The 20,132-nt window shown below is 35.0% G+C and overlaps 1 protein-coding gene across 4 annotated transcripts in view; it reads right to left on the bottom strand.

Moving 5' to 3' along the window:
* Positions 1 to 20,132, bottom strand: part of MARK1 (microtubule affinity regulating kinase 1) — a 120,635-nt gene that overhangs the window by 36,818 nt on the left and 63,685 nt on the right. For all 4 annotated transcript variants that reach the window (XM_058533679.1, XM_058533680.1, XM_058533678.1 and 1 more), the window contains exons 4-9: positions 14,403 to 14,451; positions 13,255 to 13,320; positions 9,357 to 9,427; positions 4,246 to 4,302; positions 579 to 815; positions 374 to 493 (exon numbers count right to left, since the gene is read on the bottom strand). In XM_058533679.1, the coding sequence (XP_058389662.1) occupies positions 374 to 493; positions 579 to 815; positions 4,246 to 4,302; positions 9,357 to 9,427; positions 13,255 to 13,320; positions 14,403 to 14,451 (600 nt within the window). The remainder of the gene's footprint in view (positions 1 to 373; positions 494 to 578; positions 816 to 4,245; positions 4,303 to 9,356; positions 9,428 to 13,254; positions 13,321 to 14,402; positions 14,452 to 20,132) is intronic.

Consider the following 20,132-nt stretch of genomic DNA (forward strand, 5'->3'; position numbering starts at 1 on the left):
CTTCTTTTATCCTCGAAATATTCGTACTTACTAAATATAAGGTTTCTGTATTGGATCAAGCAATTTCTGACAGAGGCTAGGTTTTCCTCCTTCTCCATCTAAAAGTCAATTTTATCTCTATTTTTAAGCTGTTTTAATTTAATACTTCACTACAGGACAAAGAAGAAATAACAGTCTTTAAAGAAACCTTCTGTGACAACTTTTGAGCAGTGACAGAATCACATCCCTTTCCCTAGCTCTAAACAAAAGGCAAATTAGATGATTTGGCAATTTTCCTAAAAAGACACAGGGAGTAAATTATTTAAAATCCTCTTCAGTTCCTGGAATATTTTAATTGCTAAACTTTAAATCTGGAGTACAAAAAAGTACTTACTTCCAAGCTGCCTCTCTTTATTGGATTCAGCACTAGTAATTTCTTGAGAAGATTTTCACAGTCAGTGGACATATAGAAGGGAATACGGTACTTCCCTCGTAAGACTCGCTCCCGCAGTTCCTTAAAAAGGCAAAAGAAAGCACTTATAACCGGCGTTTGAAATGATCATGCTTGGGGATTACATTAATGTCGATTTAGCCGATACCTTTAAATTCTGGCCATCGAAAGGCAACGAGCCACTGACCAACGTATAGAGAATGACCCCGAGACTCCACACATCCACTTCAGGGCCGTCGTATTTCTTTCCTTGGAAAAGTTCGGGAGCAGCGTAGGGTGGGCTTCCACAAAACGTGTCCAATTTGTTCCCAACTGTAAATTCATTACTAAAACCAAAGTCAGCAATTTTAATATTCATATCAGCATCAAGGAGAAGGTTTTCAGCCTAAGAGGAAGATAATAAAAGGGACAATGTAAAAAGCCTATGTAAAATAAAAGATTCATTATAATTATGTCAGATCCCAAACACATATTTGTTGCCTCTCGTTTTTAAACGTAATCTCAAATTTAGAAGCCCAGCATGGTACTTCAACGCAGAGCTGCTCAGAATTACATCTATATAAGAATGAACTTTAACACTATAAAAGGAAAGCTCTCATTTATATGCATATCTGTAACTCTCTAAGAAAGGTTATTTAAAACCCATTTTCTTCCATAGGATATTTTAAACCCGTTTTTTCTTCATGGTAACAAACATCCTGGAACTATATCTTAATATGACCTACTTCAAAAACATGTAAGTCAGCATAACGCTAATCCATTTGGGGCTTAATCCAACAAGTTTACCCAAAGGTGTTCTATTTTAATAGAGTATCCCTGGTCAATAATGCAAAGCTCAAGAGTATACCTAAAATAATTGCCAGTCAGGGGTTCTGTCCTACTGAATTAGATCCTTCGTTCTCTCTCATAGAATGCTTCCTCAACAAAGTTCTGTTCTTTCAGTAAAATAAAACAATAGAGTACAGCCTCCATTAGATCTTGTCTGTTTGAAGCTTCCTTTTCCTGTACTAAAACTAGATTCTCTTCTGGAGGTATATTTTGGTGGAAAGCAGTGATTCCCCCTCCATGTTTTCAGATGCTGGTTTTCTAAAATCCTAAATAAGAAATCACTCAAAGAAAAAATTCTAAATGTGCCTTTTGTAAATGCAAGCAATTCAATAAAAGATTTGCTTTTGTACATGTTTTGTTTCAAACTCTATGCTACAACCGATAGACTAACGAAATTATAGGTTGCTTTGTAGATGTTCTTTATGAGGTTACAAATTGGAGTAAAATTTGACTAAAATGAAAATCAGAGTTCTCTCTATCATTGGAGAGTCCAAGAGTCATGACAGCCAGGCACTCTGCCCATCATATAGCTCTTCCCTCCCCCACCCCATTCTCTTTCTCTTTTTTTAAGGTATGCTAGCTTGGTATCTTTGTTCTGGAAAATGGAGATACATCCAACACCCAAAAATACATGATAAAAATGTGGTGTGATTTATGACATAAATACTATAACAGCACATAAATCTGGGAGATTTATATTAAATCATAATATAAATAATTTATGGACTGTGTGACAAAAGCAGGTTATTTTGATGTTCTGATGTAATGGCCTGGACATTGTAAATATCTGAGGCCATCTGTGAGCAAGCTGGACTTTCCTCGGTCTCTCTGAAGATGTCTGGATGGATATCAAAGTATCCATGCTCCTCAGAAGAGGAGAGCTGGAGGGGGCTCTGAGGTCTCCTTCCAGAGTGTACAGGAAACTCCCTCCACTTGATTGGAAGGAAAACACAGTGTTTGAATGTGATTCTTTTTTCATATAAGAAATGAGATAAAGCTGGGGGGCAAACACACAGGCAGGGGTACCGTCCTCTTTTTCTCTTTCTTTGCAGAAGTGATTTCCCTTCAAAATGGCTGAGGGAGGAAAACAAGAAACAGAAAAATTTGGAGCAGTAGAAAACCTGTAATCTCAGGAAAATGAAGCCAAAATACAGGATTAGACTTTTGACAACTGCGCAGGACAGTATTTTCAAATATAACACAAACTAGTGCTAGTAATCGACAGAGGCCATGTGACAAGAAGTAAAAAAGAAAAACAGACTACTAGGTAAGAAACAACGTAAGTTAAATTTGGAAGAAGAGGGAAAAAGAAAAAAAAAGACAAATGTTTTAGCCCACGGACATATTTCCACTTTCATTAAAAAAAAAAAAAAAAAACTTATTTGGTTACAACCATTACTTTCTTTTTTTATTATTTTATCTTTTAATAAGAATTATATATATTTAAGGTATACAACATGATGATTTGATATACATACACACAGTGAAAAGATTATAATAGCCAAGCTAATTAACATATCTCCTCACATAGTTACCATTTGTGTGTGTGTGTGATGAGAGTATCTGAAATCTACTCTGTTAGCAAATTGCCAGTATTCAATATAGTACTATTAACTTTTTGGATATGACACCAAAAGCTCAGGCAACCAAAGCGAAAATAAACAAGTGAGACTTCAGACTAAAAAGCTTCTGCACAGCAACGAAAACTATCAACAGAACGAAAAGACAACCTAACAATTAGGAGAAGGTATTTGCAAACCATATATCTGATAAAGGGTTAATATGCACACTATATAAGGAACTCATACAACTCAATAGCAAGAAAATAAACAATCCAATTAAAAAATGGCCAAAGCACCTCAATAGACATTTTTCCAAAGAAGATATACACATGGTCAAGAAGTACATGAAAAGATGGGGCCGGCCTGGTGGCGCAAGCGGTTAAGTGCGTGCGCTCTGCTGCGGCGGCCCGGGGTTCGCTGGTTCGGATCCCGGGCGCGCACCGACGCACTGCTTGGTAAGCCATGCACTGCTTGGTAAGCCATGCTGTGGCGGCGTCCCATATAAAGTGGAGGAAGATGGGCACGGATGTTAGCCCAGGGCCGTCTTCCTCAGCAAAAAAAGAGGAGGATTGGCGGATGTTAGCTCAGGGCTGATCTCCTCCCAAAAAAAAAAAAAGAAGTACATGAAAAGGTACTCAACATCACTAATCATCAGGGAAATGCAAATCAAAATCACAATGAGATATCACCTCCCACCTGTTCGGATAGCTATCATCAAAAATATAAAAGATAAATGGTGGCAAGGATGTGGAGAAAAGGGAACCCTTGTGCACTGGTGGTGGGAATGTAAACTGGTTACAGTCATTATGGAAAACTGTATGGAGGTACCTCAAAAAACTAAAAATAGAACTACCCTATGATCCAGCAATCCTTCTCTTGGTTATATAGCCAAAGGAAATGAAATCAGTACCTTGAAGAGATATCTGTGCTCCCATGTTCACTGTCACAAACATTTGTTGACTATCATACATTTCTTATTCTAATGTATGCCACTTTATACTAATCACACCCATTTGATGCTCATAAAAACATTTAAAAACTCTCCTTATTTCTTTGAGGTTTAATGTAAAGAATAAGCACTGGCTCTTACATTATCCAAACCTGGATTCGTGCCCTGACCTTGCTTCTGACTGAACAGGACCTCAGGCATTTTTAGTTTGGGACAAAGTTCCACACTGATCTATTAAAATAAACTAATTAACGGTGAATCAAATCCTCTAGCCTTTAATGATAGATAACTTCTCATTCATATTGTCTTCATTTTCTCAGTGAAAATACTGCCTTTCACAAAGTTGCTGTGAGGATTAAATGATAACTAATTTCCTTGTACAGTGCCTGGCACAATTAGGCAACCATAAGATAACTCTAATACTATAAAATATCTGTGAATAATTCAGAATTTTTTGTTATAAATCGGTGGCTTACCTTAAGGTCACGGTGAACAATGCACTTTTGATGACAATACTGCACAGCAGATACAATCTGAAACAAACATTCAGATAAAAGATTCTAAATGATTTTATGGTAAAAACACTGCAATTTTCCCCCAATTATCACCTCCAATTTAGATAAACTACTAACTTGGGTTTCAAAATAATATTTAATAATTTCACTGTTCATTTCATTCAGAAAACTAAAGATATTAAAGTGATGGAACTTTCACTCTTAAATGTGGAAAAGTAGTATTCTCTTGTTAAAATACACCAAAGTATTTCTTTGTCAGAGTCTGTGATGATTTTTTTTTTTTTTTTGTGAGGAAGATCAGCCCTGAGCTAACATCCATGCCAATCCTCCTCTTTTTGCTGAGGAGGACTGGCTCTGAGCTAACATCTATTGCCAATCCTCCTCCTTTTTTTCCCCAAAGCCCCAGTAGATAGTTGCATGTCATAGTTGCACATCCTTCTAGTTGCTGTACGTGGGACGCTGCCTCAGCATGGCCGGAGAAGCGGTGCGTCAGTGCACGCCCGGGATCCGAACCCGGGCCGCCAGTAGCAGAGCATGTGCACTTAACCACTAAGGCACGGGGCCAGCCCTGTGATGATTTTTGTGTTGTTATATTTCTCTGTCTACATGATCAAATGCGTACAATTTGTAGTTTTGGTCAAATGGTTTATTCCAGTGTTAGAATAAGAGCTTTCGCACACGTGAATCAGTATCCCAAGACACTTGGTTCAAGTTCAAAAAGCAAAACTCTATTTTAGGAATTATATAAAATGTATTCAAGGAATGTTTCTTTAGTGAGGCCAATTTACTAAGAACTTATCAGTGGGGTGCTTAGCAACATCCTATATTTGTCTGCTCATATATAAAGAAATGGGAACATTTTTGAGCCTTGAAAAGAAACCCAATTGTCAAAAGTAAAGAGGTGAAAATGAAATTTAATCTTAAACCTGTCACTAATTCAGGCAAAGCATTCTACACTGGTAACTAGGTTTTGTATGCAGACATAATTTTTACCATTACATAGGACTCTTTGGGGACAAGGGCTAACCAGGGAGGAACTCAAAAGTTTAAGAGTCAAATATACAAATGAGAAAAAGGTTATGAACATTCTACGATAGTTATTTACTACATAAAATACAGAAATGGCAAGAATCTGATAGCAATCAAGAACTATTTTGTACATATAATTATATCTAATGTATAGGAGGACGATCATTTTATGTACAGCAGAACATTCAACTCTGTGGATTCAGGTAAATATAAGCAGTCTGAAGGTTACATATTGGCTAGGCATTGACAAATGGAGATAGAAATGAGACTGTTAAAAGTCTAAAGGTGATGTAAAGTATGACCACACTAATAGAAATATGGGTTAAAAAATGAACTTCAAAGTAGTAGAAGTGAAACTGATAGTTCAGTACTGTATTATAAAATTATTCTAATGTATATTAACATGGTTCAGAGAAGACATGAACTCAAAAAAATCAACACACAATGAGTAATATGTAACTCAATTAGATTTATTTTGATTCAACAGTTTATTGAGTACCCGCTATGTGCAAGAAAATGTGCTTGTTGCTAGAAGAATACAAAAATCAACACTATATGGACCCTGCCCTCAAGGAGCTGACAGTCTGATTAGGAGAAGAAAATATGTATATGAGTAACTATAATACGAGGCAGAATCATAGAAGCAGAGGTACACAGAAGTGAGGGAATCATAAAGAATAATTTCAGTTAGAAATGCTTCCTGGCCGATCTAAGCCATCCTTGAAGGGCTATATTTTAAAATGTGGAGGTCTGGTGATGGGGAAGTAGGGGGTAAGGAGGTGAAACGCACTGATGTTGAAGCAACACAATGCAGGTGGGAAAACAGTGATAGTGGGAGTTAAACCTTGATAGACAGGTTGGTACAAGTCTCTGAATTCCAAACTAAGCAGGTACTACAGAGCCACTAAACGTTTTTGAGCAGAGCAACGGTGAATGATTATGATCAATTTGAAGCGTGAAACCCCAAATACAGCAGAATCTTACAATGAATATTTGTAGTATTAGTTTTCTTAGGCAATATGCTTCAGAATTCCAATATCCAATTTTCACCGAAGTTACGTTCATTAGCCCAGGGATATATACTTCTATATGTAAATATTAATACATCTTATTGAAGATACTATAGGTGCTATAGTATGTTCATATTATAAGGCTATTTTTGCAACATGGATGACAGAAATTTGCTGATAATGATATTATCTTTTTAAAGTCACTTTGTCTTGACACAGGGAAGAAGGCATGTTACAGACAATAATTTGGTTATCAAATGTGCATTTCACATTAGACATAATGGTCTCTATGAAAGCAGTTTTATAGTCACTTCTGGAATAGCATTTCACATTAGACATAATGGTCTCTAGGAAAGCAGTTCTATAGTCACTTCTGGAATAAAAATCTCTTGAGCCTTAAAGCCCGAAGAATGGAAAGGTAATTAAAAAGAATGAGAGAGAATGCTGTATTAAGCATTCACTCTCCCCAAACTCTATGACCTCTGCCCTCTAGTAGTCAAACATGGTGGTTTATAACATTACACGCTTATCTGGCAGGGTGCAATTTCTGCCACGAAAGAGAAGTAGTTCTGGCGTCTGACTCACTGCAGGAATCCCCATCCACAAGCCCAAGTTTTACTGCATTATTCTTTGGCCAGACTCTCCCATCTCAAAACATTCTGTACCTCCATAAAAAGGACGTAGGAACTTCCCTATGATCCTTCTGCCATGGACCTTGAAAACACGATTTAGGATCAGCCCTGCACTGACCCAGGACCAGACACGTCAGTGTTTTGCCATGAGGTGTAATTGTTGGGGTGCTTTGCAATTACTTACAAGTGGGTCAGGAATTCCCAAGCTTTAGGTAGTAGTCTTGATACTGGAAGAGCTGAATCAATGCTATGATTTTCTTGCAGGCCCTCAAATCTTAAGGAATGCAGAGGCATTGTATGGTCAATGGCTGCTAAAGTGGTCTTAAACTGTCCTAGCGTCTTTGCTATATCTAATAGCAGAATCAAGGACATATATACCTATATCCTTGCTAATACAGTACATTCCTTCATGTTAAAATTTTGAAAAAGTAATTTCATGCAATATAGAGAAAATAAAAGAAAATGTACATTTATTAATTCTTTAAGAGTTTTAAATAAATTTATAAAGAAAATAAGCTCCTCAAAAATAAATTTAAAAACAAATATAACCTTTCGTCAACTAACTACAAAATAGTGTGTGTGTGTCTCTGGTTTTTAAAAAGGTGAGTTAGTTACCTTTTTTATTTTGGGGGGACAAACATATATTGTAAATACATTTAACATTTATAATGAATGAATAATTATAAGGAAAATATTTCCCATTGTTTTACATTTTAAATAGCATTCATTTGACACTCAACCTCTGTAATACAAGGAATACGAAGCTGATTTCAAAATAATTAAGACTTTATTTTTTTAAAAAGCCAATTAGTAATTATTTGGACCTTCATGAAAATATCTGTGTCCCAGCCTCCTATTCTGCATCCCACCCGTCAGTTAAGATGGGCAAGCTGTTTAAAATAACAGGCATTTTCACTTTCTCTAATTCCATATAGTACCCAGCACAATTTTCTACACACGTTTTCAATAAATAAATAAATAAAACCAGCTGACTAAAAAGAATAAGAGTGAGTAGTAACAGTCTTTAAAATACGATACATTAAGATCCCAATGGGAATATTTAATGCCAACTGGAATTTTTTTACTGGTTGGCTACTAACTAAAACTGCCATGATTGATAGTGAAAGAACAATGATGTTTAAAGCGATGACGGTAGTGCTTTACTCAAGGTAAGCCTGGACTTCCATCCCAGGCTAGGAAAGAATCTAACCGTATGTGGCTGAACACCATCCAGTTTCTCAATGTTGCTTCCTCGTTACCAGCTGTCTTCAGATTCAGCTATTTTAAGATGGATGCTTCTAGGAATCTACCCTGAATAAAATGGCTATGCATGTCTTTGGTATAAAGCATTTTGCAAATTGTGTTCCAAAAAGTTATAATTCTGTGAGATATGAATAACACAGGTTTCTCAGAACAAACTCACTCCATGATCAATTTGGAGAAGGCTATGTCAAAAAAAAGTTAACAGGTTTTTTCTTCTCTTCTTCAGGACTTCTCCAATTGTTTATATGTTAACACACATGTAAAATCTCCTAGAGGAAAATTTTACATCAGTATTCAGTGTTTCCCAAACTTACGGATTACAGGACCTCTTTAATTGTAGAATCAGTGTTCATGCTTACAGAAAAGGTACTGAGCTATTTTTAAATGAAATATTTTAAATTCACTGAGGTAAAGTTTGGGATATAGTAAGTTGGATGCTGAAACTCTACTTCAGTGAATTTTATGAACAATTTACAATTCATTAATTTATTTCTACAGTAATTTATAAAGTATGCTAATTTTAATCACTTCATTCCTAAAAATTAACAATGAAATCTTAGATGAACTTAAATTACTTTTTCTTATTTTATCATTTCTGTAACAAGTCATATTCAAGTTGAACTAGAAATATAAATATCTTACCATATTTCTTTTGCCACATTTGCAAGGTTCCTTGCCTACTTGACCAAATAAAATTGACCGTAGTCTTTAAATCTACAAAAATATGAGTTCTAACACCACGACATCTTTACTTATAAGAGAAAATTTTTAACAGTTACATTTATACTGTATACATAAAGCTAATAATATTTGATAATAATTATTGGATAAAGGATGAAGTATTTCTTTTCTATCTCAGTCTAGTCTATATTTCCAAGACTATCAATGAGTTAATAAGATGAGTCTCACCTATAAACATTTCACTATTTATGATAATCTAAAAATAACCATTTGAAACTAATTCAAATTTAAATTCAGGAAGAATAGATTTCTTTTTCAGTTTTCCATTCTTAAAGAGTTTAAGAAAGCAGGAATTTTTCTTTTAAAATACCATGTACTCTGAAGTCCAGTTTGTGATACTGTGCATTGTACATCACTAAAAATATCAGAAAACAAAGTTGAAAACTACTTTCCATACCTGCCTAAACTTTGCACGGGCCTCTTTTTCTTTCATTCTTCCATGGGCAACTAAGTAATCAAATACTTCACCTGAATCAGAAAGGCAAAGCAGGCGGTAAAATATACACAGATTTTCAATTAACAATATACGCAATATCAAGTTTTCGTCTTGTTTTTAAAGAAGCTTTTGGCCCACAATTTTCTGATAGTCCTATGTAAATCACAAACTATAACATGAACAGAAAAAAAGGAAAAAATTACGTACGAAATTGAATGTCCATAGCAGCTTATGATTCAGCAAGACTCTTTAAAAAAGTCATAAAAACATAACCAAGAAAACTTGCTTTTTGCTTTCAAGTATTATGTAAAAATACAGTCAACTCTTTATTACCCATTCTAATAAAGGGAAGCCACAGCCTGGACAATCAAAAGTTACATTTGGCTTTGTATTTGGAGCCTACATTTCAAACAAAATAACAAAAGTCATATTGCGCTGAATCACTCTTTTTTAAATTCCACTTGTCATGTAGTCTTGGTCAGATTCCATCTTACTACTTCCAATAACGTTGATTTCCTTCTTTTCCTTCCTATACTCTCATTATGCTTATTCTCACAACACTCATTTCATTTATTTTAGTATTTAACTACTTATTATACAGAATTAAATCATCCTTGTGTGTACCTCCTATTACCCCAAATGAACTGCAAACTACTTGAACATCATCACCTTATTTGTATCTCCATCCCCATGACAGAAGACAAAGTGGATAGACAATATATATTTGTTGAAATAATTTAAAGATAACTAGAAACTGTAGAAATGTTCTAATAGATCCATTACTTTACATGTCCAAGGCTTTTCATGTTTCTCTAGCCAATAATAGTAAGAAAATGAATGTTTAGTTACAATATTAAAAATAAAATATCTCAGAGTAAGGGATAAATTTATTTTTTGTGTTCTTATAATCTGCACCATATAGATATACATGTGTATTAAAAACTCACAAAGTGGCTTAAAGAGCTCTTAGAAAGTACAGAAAAGTGTTTAAAAACTCTTAAGTGTTTAAAAACTTATAATTAAATACTTAAGTGTTTAAAAACTTATAATCAGCTCAATTTTGTTATGTCCTGGTTTAGCCCTAAGGAACTACTGGGAGACATGAGGAAGATTTCTTAACTTCATTAAGACCCAGTTTCTATCTATTGCCTATCTCACACAATTGTCGCGAGGATTAAATGAAATAATGCTTGTGCTTAGCACAGTGACTGGCATATAGTAAGCACTCAATAAATCATATATTTGTATCTAGGTATACAGATATATTACATATACATATATGAAATATCAGTCCTAAGATACAAGTAAAATATTAAAAATAAAATACATGATGTATGTCAGATGAAACTAATACATCTACAATGTCAGACAGCGTATTATATCAAGCAGACTTAAATGATTAAATGGGATGATGAAAACAGAGAACTGAATGGATGCTCTAGTGGACCCATCATAGCTGCTACTTCTAGATATGTGAGTTTAGGCTAGGAAAGATAGACGTAAGAGTTCAAAGATTTGGACTACTCTTAAGTTCTTCCTGGAATGTCCAGGTGTTTACATGACACAGGCCTTCAATTATTAAAAATAATTTCTTTATGATTTGCTTCCCTAACTACAATGTAATCTTCTTGAGGGCAGGGACTTTGTCTTTGCTCACCCAGGTGATCCCAGAACCTAGACTATTACCTAGTACATAGTAAACATTTAATAAATATTGTTTGCATGAATGAAAGAAGGAATAAACAGACCATTCCAGAGTGGCCCTGGCACCTACTTCTAATGGGCTCCTGTGGATGAAACATGGTTCAAAATCATAAAGGAGTTCCCAGCCTTTCTAATCACTGAAGATCTTTTGCCCCATTAGTGACCCAGAACGAACTGATCTACTCCCAGCAAAGAGGCAGTTGTCTGACTCAACTCTTGCTCATGCTAGGTTTCTAGTGTGCACATCAGATTCAATGCTAAAATATTTAGAAATTTCAGAGGAAAAATATTAAGTGCTTTATTTTCCAGAGCCACCTTGCCATTTATAGATTAAAAAGGCAAGAAAATGATTCTAGATTTACTGCCACAGAACCATGATGGTTTTGTTACAGGATCACTGACTGGCAAGACCTAGAGAAACCCCATCACTAGGAATCAGAATTGAGTGAGGGACCACCTGGTTAGGACTGCATTCCAGCACACATCTCACTACACAACACTGCCCCATCCAGTTATGCTACTGAAGGAGAGCAGTGATGACCCTGTGTGCTCTATTACTCCAGCCATTGCTCCCCTTCATCAGCACCAATAGAGAGTTGACTGTACTTACCACTGATCGTTAAAGCAGTACACATATTAATATTAACACAGCCTTGTGGCGGACCTTCATAAAAATAGAATGGTGTCCACAGATTTTTAGCAGTCTATAATTTCTCATATCAAAGTATCAAAGCATGTCTAGCCCCCTTCTCTAGACTTTAGATTACTAAAAGAAAAAAATAACTGAACTAAAAATAACACTCAAGGTTCCCAAGCTGACAAATTGTTATATAAATCTAACTAAGGAACAGAAAAATAGGAAAAGAGTTCATTATGTGGTATTTGTAGATTAATTTTATTATAGACCTATATTTTATGCAAATTTGCATGAGTGCATTAATACTTTTTCAAAATCCTATAATAATAGACATTAATGACATAGGTTTTCAGGTTAAGTCAAAAAACCTACATTGAAATATTTTCAGGATGAAAAAAGCTTTGCAAAAAACCAAATCTACTAAAACTTTTAATCTGCATAAAAAACTGAAAAAGCAATTAAAATATATTTAATACTTATAGTAAAAAATTTTAGTAATCTAAAAGAATATTAAAACACATATTTAGATGCTATAGACTAGAATAAATTTACTTTATTCTAGTTACATAAAATCTGAATCACCATAAAAATCTATATACTTTATTAGCTAAAAGGACTCAACACTAAATTCAACACTAAGTTTTCCTATTGATTAGCAAAAAAGTTAATTAGCCAAAGTGGTTTAAATAATTTCAGCTGCCCTCTCTCTTCCTCAATTGCTTAAATTCTCTGAGCCCTTAAAACCTTCAAGTATTCTCTTTTTACTTATTAAATGATTTAACTCCATAAATTTTAAATCTGTTTCTGAGAAAGTCCTATACCTAACAGAACAGTGATTTTGAGCTGATGTTTCTCTCATTTTAGGGAAAGTGCAGGAGATGAAAACGATTTTCTATTCTATTTCAGTGTTTAAAAATCACTCCCATTTTTGACACTATGTAGTGAAAATATACATTATATTCTACTACAAATGCATCTTACTATTTCCCCGTCAACTCAGTCTTCTAACTTGTAAAATATATAGACCAATACTTGTTTAAATTGAAACATTTTATGGATTATCTTGAAAATGCATGTATAGTGAAATTCTGTCATATATGAACAATGAGTGAAATAAACATCTGACCCTATAACATGCTTTTACTATAAACGTGATTAAGTACATTCTGAATTTGAGATTTCCTGCTTATAGCCTAGAGCTTCTAATCATAACATTATGATATATTATAATATTTAGATAAGAGAACTGAAATATTCATAGATAACAATGCAAATTTAGAGTTTTGAAAAATGTCCATAAGTAATTTTTAAATAAGCCAAAATCCAACTTTTAAATGTAGGATCAATAGGTCTTGAAAGCAAACACTCAATTTTCCTTTAGATATTATTTAAAGGCATTTTAATAAAACTATACATTCATTAACAACAATGGAAACATAAATATTACAATGAACCTTTAGGTGTTGATAATTCTATATGTCTCATCAAAGATAACTTTTCAATCCCCCTCATCCTTACCCCCACTCGCGTATTCCATGACTAAATAGAGGGTCTTCTCCGTTTCAATAACTTCAAACAATTTTACTGAAAAAAGAAATTAGAGATATAACTCTGCAATGGTTGGCACCTATTAGATACGCTTAAAAAAATCTGAGGTAACACCAGAACAGTGGAAAATTTAAGTATTTACTAAAAATTATTAATTACAACTTTAAGTTTAAAAATTCTCTCAAGGGTTATTACTACTACAGAGGAAAAGTACTTACCATGAAGCGATTTGGAACCAACTGCTGGGTCAAAAGAAGTTAAGTTTCTGGTATTAAAAAACCATTACTTCTTCTAATTAGAATAAGGTAATAAAAAGGAAAATCTTAAAATCAGAATACAATTTTAACTAAAGCTTAAAAAGAGACTATTATAATGAGCCTATCTTAAAATGTTAAATAATCTTTGTTATAGAAACAAAAAAATTCTATAATTATGTGATATTATAAAAGTTTCTGCTTAAAAAAATACTAAATTATCAGACACGAATTTGAAATTATATACCAGAAATAATCACATTACTATCTCTAATAAACATAAGATTTTTAAATGTGCAAGAAATATGTGTTTAAAAAATAAACAGATTAAAAGAAGCATGGCTTTTTAGTTCTTACAATTCAATGACTTCGTATAATATATGTAATCAATGAATTTATTTGTAAATACGGGGGAAAATCAGAACTTATGGAAACAAATTCACTAAAATTGAAATCAACTCTTTATTTTCTTTAAAATTCAAATTAGTTATTTTGCCTATAAACTATGATCAAACCAAAATGCATATTATCAAATGATCTGGAAATCATTTTTTATCAATACTTAAATGGCATGCAATTTGTATTTGGAGAGATTTAGTAAGGAGATACAAAAAACATCTGTATGCATTACCTCCAAGTCATATATATTATTTTAGTGGAAAGCAGAAGATAGCAAGGTAGTAGAAAACAGCAATTTGTAACCTGCAGTTAACTTCTTTATAATCTATATTTACACAAAGTATCACTTTCTCAGGTTATCATTTTTCTTCTTTTTATATAAAATATCCTTGAAATTGTATCTTTTCAAACAGCCTCAAATTAAGGAAAACACTTCATCATTAACTGTATATACAAATTTCATACCTATATTAGGATGATTCAATATCTTCATTATTCGTACTTCTCGAAACAACTGTTAAAGAAAACAAGTAGACATATTTCTGTTAAAAAAGAACACTAAAGCAGAGAGCCAATCAAAACATCCATTTGAAGAAATTCATCTGTTTACAAGACACTACAGGATCCTGGTAACGAACTAAGAGACAAGAGATCTGTTTCTCAGTCTCAAATCTAACTTTACTGAGACTTGGTTTACAGGATAACTGTACCCAGATTAACTCAAATGGGTGTGTGTGTGTGTTTATACTATACACAATAAAACAAACTTTTATTCGACTACTCTTCATTACTAAGTAATAAAAGAAAAATACGGTGGAAGTAAAACTAAATGATCCTTCACACGATTTTTATCCAAAAACAACCTTCCGTGGGAGTCTGACTCTTTAGTTATCTCTACTGGTTGATCAGACACTTTATGAAAGATTAAATGATATAACCTACATTTAAATAAATTTTGAAAAGGAAACAAACTACTTTCATCAGTATTTTTAGGTAGATTTGTATAATAATATTTAAGAAGAATAAAAATATATTTACCACTTTATATAAAACCAAAACAAATGAAAATAAGCCACTTAAAACATGAATGTTAAAATTTCCCTTTCTTTTATTTTACTTTTTAAACAATATAAGGCCCATTTTTCAAAAGTATGATTTGACATTTTCTTTCTCTATGTTGTCTTTGAGTATGTTGTAGACTCAAAACCAAGAACTAGTTCAAGAAAATAGAAGAACCAATAATTGGTTATGTTTCAAAAAGTCTATATGACATATGTGTTTTATCAGAATAAAATCTAAAGTTAGTACTTTCAGAGGTGACATTTCTCCAAGGAAGATATACAAATGGCCAAGAAGAACATGAAAAGATGCTCAACAACATTAACCATTAGAGAAATGCAAATCAAAACCACAATGAGATATCACTTCAGACTCATTAGGATGGCTACTATTAAAAAAAAAACCCAGAAAGTAACAAGTGTTAGTGAGAATGTGGAGAAAGTGTATAGATACCCATAAGAACTGAAAGCAGGAACTCAAACAGATACTTGTTGTACACCCGTGTCCATGGCAATATTACTCACAACAGCTAAAGGTGGAAGCAACCCAGGTGTCCACTGACAAATGAATGGATAAACAAAATGTGGTACATAAACACAATGGAATATTATTCAGCCTTAAAAAGGAAGGAAATTCTGACACATACTATAACATGAACAAATCTTGAGGACATTATGCTAAGTGAAATAAGTCGGTCACAAAAGAACAAATACTGTATGATTCCACTTATATATGAGGTACCTAGAATAGAGTAGTCAAATTAATAGAGACAGAAAGTACAATGGTGGTTGCCAGGGCCCATGGGAGACAGAGGCATAGGGGTTTATTGTTTAATGGGTAGAGAGTTTCAGTTTGGGAAGATGAAAAAAGTTCTGGAGATGGATGGTGGTGATGACCACACAACAATGTGAATGTTGTTAATGTTGATGCCACTGAACTGTACACTTAAAAACGGTTAAAATGGGGGCCGGCCCAGCGGCACAAGCAGTTAAGTGCGCGCGCTCTGCTGCGGTGGCCTGGGGTTTGCCGGTTCGGATCCCGGGGGGGCGCACCTACGCACCGCTTCACTTATTTTCATTTCAGAGCCATGCTGTGGGGGCGTCCCATATAAAGTGGAGGAATGTGGGCACGGATGTTAGCCCAGGGCCAGTCTTCCTCAGCAAAAAAAAGAGGAGGATTGGCAGATGTTAGCACAGGGCTGATCTTCCTCACACACACAAAAAGAGGTTAAAATGGTAAATCTTATGTATATTTTAACACAATTTAAAAACAAAAATATAATGTGCCAACATGCCTCAAAAAAATTTCACACCAATGGAAAAACCCACTTAAGATTATCCACCACAAAAATCTTGTCCTGGCTATCCTCAATAAGTCCTATACCAAATCCAGGCAGTACATAAGTCTCTGTGTGTGCTTGTGTGTACACACACATTCATATAAACAAATTTTTATGAAATCCATGATACTTATAACTTTAATAATTAAAAATTATACATCAATAAATGGAATGTCAAAGCAAATTCATTGCTATTCAAGATAGCTCCTTTCTACCATTGTGAAATGCATTCTCTTCCAATACTGGGACAAAGAGCACGCAGCTTAACCTCTCAGTAGTCTTCAATACACCTGAGACCATCTCCTTCCTCAGCTCCGACAGCACATCCTCTGGACTTCCCTTCTGCCTCACTGGCTGCTCAGTCTTCTGCTGGACCCTCTCCCCTCTACTCAATCTTTCAACGTGGAGCTCCTCAGGGTTCAGTTCTTAGACCCCTTGTCTTCTTACTCTATTTGTTCTTCCTGGGTAATTTATCATGGCTTCAAATATTACCAATCTGCTGACGTCTTATAAATTTAAATTTCTCATCCAGAGCATTCTTCTTATCCTAACCTTTATATCTAAGTACCTATTCAATATTTTCATTTGGTTGTCTCACAGGAATTGAAATCCAGTACTTGATTTCTCACACCAAATTTGATCTTTCCCTGGTTTTCTCCAGCTCTGTATATCTATCCATCACCTTATGAAAGAAATTTTAGAATCATCCTTAACAACACACTCTCCTAAAATCTCTACATTAGATCCATCACCAAGACCTGTCAACTCTACCTCCAAAATTTACCTCAAATCTATCAACTTCTATCCATCCATACTGGCACCTGTCACTGGATCCCAGCAGTCTCTGTACATCCATTCTGCATTCTTTTTTCTGTCCTCCCATCCTCCAATCCATTATCCACACAGCACTACACTATTTCAAATCCACTGGTGGTTTCCCAGTGCCACTAGAACAAAATCCATAACCTTTTACCTGGGCTCCCAGGCCTTGAAAATCAAAATCCTGTTTACCTCACCATGCTTATCTCATGACAGTCTAGATAACATCTAGATGGACGTCACTCCAGCCATTCAGCACTCTTCTCTCAGTTGAACTTGCTAAGATCCTTCTCTACTCAGGGCCTCTGCACAAGCTGTTCCTCTCTGTCTGGAATGAATGTTTTTCATTCACTTTTTTTTAGAATTATGAAATATTTTAAATTTCTTAAAAAGTACAGAAATCAATATAGCACCTCTGTATCCACCACCAAGATTAAACAACTGATGTTACTATTCCGCCACATTTGCAGGAGATTTTTGTTTTTAAGAAAAATTATGAATTTTTAATGAATAATTTTATTTTAATAAAATATTAAGACATTAATCATTACAGTCATAGCTGGATACTCAGCGTCATCCCTTTTTCTTCCTTCCCACCCTAGATATAACCACTACCCTAAGGTTGGTACATAACATTCCACACACTTTTATACTTTTTCTACATATGTATACATAAATAGCAATATTACTTTTTTGTGTTTTAACTTTATATAAACGGGGTCACATTGAATATATCTTTCTAAACTTTTCACTCAACATTATGTTTTTGAGTTCTAGCCCTGTTATGTATAGATCTGGTTCATCTATTTTAATTGCTGTGTTCTATTACAATATATGAAGAAACCATAGTTTATACACTTTCCTACTGAGGATGCTTAAGTTTTTTACATATTTTCACTATCGCAAACAGCGCTACAGCAAATATTTTGGACATGTTTCTCTAAGGTAGATCGCTAGAAACTTAATTTTTTGACAGTGGGGTATATGCTCTTTATTAGGTCTTGCCAAATTACCGCCACCCTTCCTCCCGGACTCTGCACCTGAAGGCCTAGAACTCAAGAAATACTGAGTGCCCTCTGTGCTTGGTCCTCTCTACTTTGGGCCCCACAGCCCTACTGACCTCTTTGAGCTATAAGTCTGCTACTGATGATTTTGTTGACTGGAGTCTCTGACAAAGGGTGACAGTCTCCACTCAGAGGGGCCCCTTGGGGTTTTGGACTCATTCTCTTCCTAACACGGCTAACAGGTTTTAAAAAGCAGTGATTAGTTTGCCACTAGGCTCTTATCGAAACTGAACACCTGTCCCCCAGTGGTGTTCACTGACCAAATTGCCTTATTCAGGTATATGAACCAGGACAAGGTGAGGAATACAGCATCAGAAGTGTGTATGTGCGTGTGTGTTTGTGTGTGCATGTGTGTGTTACTTGATTTTTTGGGGCAGTTTTAGGTTCACAACAAAATTGAGCAGAAAGTACAGAGAGTTACCACACACCTCCTGCCCCCAAATACACACAGCCTCCCCTACCATCGACATCCCACACCAGAGGGGTAACATGTGACATAATGGATGAATCTACATTGACACATCATTACACCCAAAGTCCACAGTTTACATTAGGGTTCCTTCATGGTGTTGTACATTCTGTGGCTGTTGACAAACATATAATGATATATATTCACCATTATAATATCATACAGAATAGTTTCACTGCCCCATATATCCTCTGTGGTCCAGCTATTTATCCTTCCCTCCCCTCAAACCCCTGATCTTTTTACTGTCTCTACAGGAAGGGCCAAGTTCTCATCAGAAAGTAATTTCTTAAGCGTGTTAAAACAATAATACACAGACGTTGGGTTCCTACATCTCAGAGTTGTCTTGCACATATTGTTCTATCCCTAGTTTCCTCTCCTTCACTAGTTTTTCACAAGGAGTAAGAAAAAACCATAACAAGCAACAGCATGCATGTGGGTTGGGTACGTGTTGGCTAAAAATGATAGGCAGTTGTGGAAAGAGGAAGAGTAGTTGCTATTGGAAGAAGTAATTAGGGTGTTTTAAGTGGTATAGTGACTAAAGATAATGAAATGCCAGAATCCTGCCCCACCAATCACCCTTCCTCTCAAAGAAAACACTTGAATTATCAGCTAGATTTGGGTCATTAATGCTCCAAATCTGGAGAATTCGGCCAACTGAACAGTAGCACATGGCTTCAGTAAAGGTCTATTACATCAGTTCCTCTCCATGGTCTCACCCCTTCCTAAACTCTAATATTCCAGTTGGCTGCACAGAGGAAAGAGTCTGCACTAATGTCAGAGTCTTCTGCACCAGCTGCAGGAGTCGAAGGGAGCAGGGAGAGGGAGAGCCGGCAAGCCACATATACATGTGATCTTTTAACCCAGAGCAGACCTTTACCAGCAAGACTGCCAATCTTTTCAGTGCTTGCTCTTCCTTAGGAAAAGGTGGACAGGGTTGAGGGGAGAAGGAGAGCTGAACATTTAGACCTATGATAAGAAGTTTACCCTGAGACAGAGAGTTATTATTAAAAAAGTCAATTATTGTATGTATCATATGTCGAGGTACAAGTAAGGAAAACAGAGGTTTGCAAATATACTGAAGAGTCTCACATTATTATTTGAGTTTCTGATTCTAATTTTATCTCTATTATTTTCTTTCTCATTTTCAAACTGTGACATCATGATGTTTCTAGTATACATAAGTTTAGCAGGAGAGCTCTGAATTTACTATACCCTTCAAATTTATTGTTTCAACTTTGCTGTGGGCTGAAAATTAAAGACAGAGTTTGTCAAAATTGTGTGATGAACTAGAGAAGTGCGTGCCAAGTGAAAGCTTGAGATAGGTCTTCTATAACTAAAAGGCAGAGACTTCACTGTTTGAACTCTGTGACAGCTATTCTAGCTGCTCAGAGGCCTTTATTATTTCCTTCTTCTTGGCTTTGTTCCAGATAACTCAAGTTAGTAAA

This window comes from Diceros bicornis, chromosome 38, assembly GCF_020826845.1.
Source record: "Diceros bicornis minor isolate mBicDic1 chromosome 38, mDicBic1.mat.cur, whole genome shotgun sequence".
In the NCBI taxonomy this organism is placed as follows: domain Eukaryota; kingdom Metazoa; phylum Chordata; class Mammalia; order Perissodactyla; family Rhinocerotidae; genus Diceros; species Diceros bicornis.